This window comes from Gekko japonicus, unplaced genomic scaffold (genome assembly GCF_001447785.1).
Source record: "Gekko japonicus isolate JY-2015 unplaced genomic scaffold, Gekko_japonicus_V1.1 scaffold586, whole genome shotgun sequence".
In the NCBI taxonomy this organism is placed as follows: Eukaryota; Metazoa; Chordata; class Lepidosauria; order Squamata; family Gekkonidae; genus Gekko; species Gekko japonicus.
This window is the reverse complement of record NW_015177025.1, coordinates 749653-754504: the sequence shown is the minus strand read 5'-3', so window position 1 is coordinate 754504 and position 4852 is coordinate 749653. Positions and strand designations below refer to the sequence as shown.

Here is a 4852-nt window from a genome sequence, read left to right as displayed (position 1 = left end):
AAGCTAAGCAGGGCTGTCCCTGGCTAGTATTTGGATGGGAGACCTCCAAGGAATACCAGGGTTGTGATGTGGAGGCAGGCAATGGCACGCCACCTCTGAATGTCTCTTGCTTTGAAAACCCAAAGGGGTTGCCACCTATGACTTGATGGTATTTTCCACCACCACCAAGTTGCTCGGATAGAATAAACATGCCAGAATTAGTGGAGGTTGATTAACAATACAGAGAGGTTGATTAACAGTACATATTGTTCTAGTGTACATGATCACGTTAATGAAATTATTCTTCTTTCTAGACCTTGGGGGAGAAGAGTTTGAGATAACTTTTTATTTTCCTTTTCAGACACCTTTGCGCAGGACCTTGAAAGATTTGCTAAGTAAGTACTGTGGGAAGATGTAATACTAAGAAAAAAAGAAAGAGTGATCTTTAATGGTCAGCTGATTTGACCTAAGGTCTCAAGTCAGGCCACACAAAATGATTATTTTTTTATTATTCTGAGAGAGAGTGGAAATTGGATAAACACATGGAGGGGAGGTCCATCAGTGGCTATTAGCCACAAGGTATAGATGGGAACTCTCGGTCTGGGGCCAGGGATGCTCTGTATTCTTGGTGCTTGGGGGGGGCAACAGTGGGAGGGCTTCTAGTGTCCTGGCCCCACTGCTGGACCTCCTGATGGCACCTGGTATGTTTGGCCACTGTGTGACAGAGTGTTGGACTGGATGGACCACTGGCCTGACCTAACATTGGCTTCTCTTATGTTTTTATATTCTTAGAGTGATTTGGATCCAGCAGGGGGCATAGGCAAGTGGATGAGTGCAGACCAAGTTCTCTCCCCCCCTCCCCTTCGCCGAGTGGTTCCCTGAGACCTCCAGTGATGCAGGATGTATAGACAAAAAGTCACAAGTCATCCCCGCCATCCCCGGGAGATGGATTTAGGAGGGAGAACCAGATTACCAATGCTTTCTGCCCCAATGGAATTCCTAGTGATGGAAGAGGAAGGGGAGGATGAGTTCACTTAGTTCTCCCTCCCTCCCTCCTGAGTGCAGTTGGCCTCCCCCCCCCCCGGGCTGTGTGGCTTTTTATCCATGCTAGTCCTACATACTCCAGCATCAGTGCTTTGGAGATCTCAGAGTGTAGAATCTGGTATGGGGGGGAAATGTTGAAAAGTTCCTCTCTTATTCGCCCTGCTTTCCCCAGAAGCGAGCTAATGCTGAGTTTTAGAATCAGGCTTTGATGAAACCATTTACGTTTTGTCGGGGCCAAGAGTGCCATTATTTTGTAGTCTGAATGCAGGGCATTGATTCAAACCGGTAATCTTTTCTTCCTCCCCCATGCCTCAAGCCCCCCTCCCCCCATTCTTCCGAACCTTTGCTGAGAACTTGGCTCAAAAGAGTGGTTGCATTTCCCCCTAGATGTGTGTACCTCTCAATGACTCTGGATTCTTTGGTAGAGATTCCCCCCCTCCCTTTTTTATTCTCGGAATTGCTCTGGAAGCCGGTATGAAGTGAGAAAATGTATGTACACAACACACTCAAAAAAGACAAATTGCCTGGAGGATAATGACGCCTTTGTGTGGTGCCTTGCCTCCGGAGTGGAGCCTTGTGTGCGGATTGTGTTCTGCCTAATGTAATTGCATGCAGGTGTATGGGTAAGCGGCAGCAAACAGCGGTCGGAGGGTCCCCTTTTGTAAGCAGCTTGTTAGTAGCAAATCGAACCCCTTCAAGAGCAAGCTCTAAGTAGGTAGTTTGATTTCAGCTTTTCAGAAGAGCCTGTCTCATCTTCACAACTGATGGGCTCCTGTCGTCTGTCAAGTCACAGCTGTCGGTAGAGCAGCATGGCTGCTATGACATTTTATTTTTTGATGAAACGAGTTTTGAAGGCTAGAAACTTTTTTTTTTTTTTGCTACAGAGTACTGGTAAAGTAGGGCTGTCATTTTGCTACTTGAAAGTTCGACATGTGGGTTTCAAGTGAGCCTTCGGGGAGGGCGGGATATAAATCTAATAAATAAATTAAAAAATAGTGTCCCAGTGGAGTTGTGCAACAGTGGAATCTCAGCTGCCCTGGGGAGGTGGTGAGCTCCCCCTCACTGGCAGTCTTTAAGCAACGGCTAGACAAACACTTGTCATGGATGCTCTAGGCCAGGGGTGTCGAACTCACTGGAAATGTGTTATTTAAAGTTTAAAAAAATCTTTAATTGTGTTTGTCTGTGTCCTTTATAAAGTTTCTATTTCCGCTAACTGGCATTACCTTTTATGACACACATGGTCCGGCCCAACAAGGTTTCATTTATGTCAGATCTGGCCCTCATAACAAATGAGTTCCCTATCTGATTCTGCATTGAGCTGCTAGTGTCCTGGCCCCACTGATGGACCTCCTGGGGCACCTGGTATTTTTTGCCATGGTGTGACAGAGTGTTGGACTGGATGGGCCATTGGCCTGATCCAGCATTGGCTTCTCTTATGTCCCTTTGAGCAGGGGGTTGGACTAGATGGCCTGTCTGGCCCCTTCCAACTCTGTGATTCTATGATTCTATGAGTGAAACAGACATCCGTTGCTGCTTCTACTCGGTGCTTTCCCAGTCTTCTCCCTCTTCCACCTTCATCTGTTATGTCTAGTAGGACTCCAGCAGGTGCTTCTTATAGCGGGTGGGGGAGGGGAGGGGAGAGGGCAAGCAGACTGCTGGCCCTTCATGTAAAAATAAAATCGCAAAAGCAGCAGCTGCTGGGAGAAAATGGGCTGGTAATGGGAAGCATCTAGTTTGGGCTAATTCATTCGGAGGGGGCGATGGCGTCAACTTGCCAGGTCATTTAAATGAGGAGAGGCTAGAACATAGAATCATAAAATCATAGAGTTGGAAGGGGCCATACAGACCGTCTAGTCCAACCCCCTGCCCAATGCAGGACCAGCCTAAAGCATCCCTGACAAATATTCGTCTGGCCTCTTCTTGAAAGCTGTCAGTGGAGCTCACCACCTCCCTAGGCAGCTGATTCCACCTTTGAACCACTCTGACCATGGGAAAGTTTTTCCTAATATCCAGCTGATACCTTTCTGCATGTAATTTAAACCCGTTGTTTCCGGTCCTATCCTCTGCTGCCACCTGAAACAGCTCCTTGACCTCCTCCAAATGACAGCCTTTCAACTATTTGAAGAGAGCAATCATGTCCCCCCCTCAGTCTCCTTTTCTCCAGACTAAACATTCCCAAGGCCCTCAGCCTTTCCTCGCAGGGCTCAGTCTCCAGATCCCTGATAATCCTCGTCGCTCTCTTCTGCACCCTCTCGATTTTGCCCACATCCTTTTTAAAGTGAGGCCTCCAGAACTGCACACTGTACTCCAGGTGTGGCCTGACCAAGGCAGTATGCAGAGGGGCTATGGCCCTTTTAATCCAACCTAAGACTGCATTTGCCTTTTTTTTGCCACCGCTTCGCACTGACTGCTCATATTTAGTTTACAGTCCACTCTTACCCCAAGATCTCTTTCACATACACTGCTTCCCAGAAATGTATCCCCCATCCAGTATTTGTGCTTGACAATGATAGGATATTAACAGCCTTTCTGGAAGGACAGAACGTCGAAGGGGAAACATCGGTTCCAAGGAGGTTTGGAGGGAGAAACAAGGTTACAGATGTTTACATGTAAATAGTGGATGTCTCCGAACCAAGATGAGAGACCTGGAGTGCTTGGAGCTGAAAGTGAACACGAATACAGTGGGCATATCAGAAGCCTGGTGGAATGGGGAAAGATCAGTGGGATACGGGTATTCCTGGATATAAACACAGTAGAAAGGACAGCAAGTGACACAGTGGGGTTTGGTCTGGCTCTGTATTTCAAAGAGGATGTAGAGTCAGGGAAGGTGGGAAACACTGGAAGACTGTGCTTTCCTGCAGCTACTCTGGGTGAAGATAGAAGAAGAAGAAGAAGAGATTGGGTTTATACCCCACCCTTCACTATCCAAAGCAGTCTCAGAGCGGCTTGCAATCTCCTTTCCCTCCCCCTCTCCACAACAGACACCCTGTGAGGTAGGTGGGACTGAGAGAGCTCTCCCAAGGACTGCTCGTGAGAGAACAGCTCTGAAAGGACTTGTAACTGACCCAAGGTAACACCAGCAGCTGCATGTGGAGGAGTGGGGAAATCAAACCTCATTCTCCCATATTAGAGTCTGTGCTCCTAACCACTACACCAAACTGGCTCTCAAAGATGACCATACTGGGGATGTATCATTGCCTACCTGATCAAAACTCTGAAGAGTGATCTTTGAACTTTGTGAGTGAACTTTGAAGAGTGATCTTGAGGTGGAGGCAGAAATGGCAGATGATGCAAGAGGAAGGTATTGTAACTGGGTGACTTCAGCACTTATTGCATTACGCGCAAGTGTTACATGCATGTCCCAGCCTTAAGAAAAGGCCAAGGCTTCTAGCTGCATAAGTGATTCTGCCTTGAAATAGTAGAAAAGAGTCCAGTAGCACCTTAAAGACTAACAAAATTTGTGGGAATACCTGAAGAAGTGAGCAGTGATTCACGAAAGCTCATACCTATTGCATTACGCGCAAGTGTTACATGCATGTCCCAGCCTTAAGAAAAGGACAAGGCTTCTAGCTGCATAAGTGATTCTGCCTTGAAATAGTAGAAAAGAGTCCCGTAGCACCTTAAAGACTAACAAAATTTGTGGGAATACCTGAAGAAGTGAGCAGTGATTCACGAAAGCTCATACCCTAACAGAATTTAGAGAGCCAGTTTGGTATAATGGTTAAGTGTGCAGACTCTAATCTGGGAGAACGAGGTTTGATTCCCCACTCCTCCACTTGCAGCTGCTGGATGACCTTGGGCAAGCCATAGTTCTGTCAAAGCTGTTCTC

The 4852-nt window shown here is 47.1% G+C and overlaps 1 protein-coding gene across 1 annotated transcript in view; it reads left to right on the top strand.

Annotated features, from left to right (window-relative positions):
* The window catches only part of LOC107124360 (centromere protein S-like), a 19651-nt gene that overhangs the window by 2666 nt on the left and 12133 nt on the right, over positions 1-4852 (top strand). The window contains exon 3 of the mRNA XM_015427821.1: positions 341-374. Within this exon, the coding sequence (XP_015283307.1) occupies positions 341-374 (34 nt within the window). The remainder of the gene's footprint in view (positions 1-340; positions 375-4852) is intronic.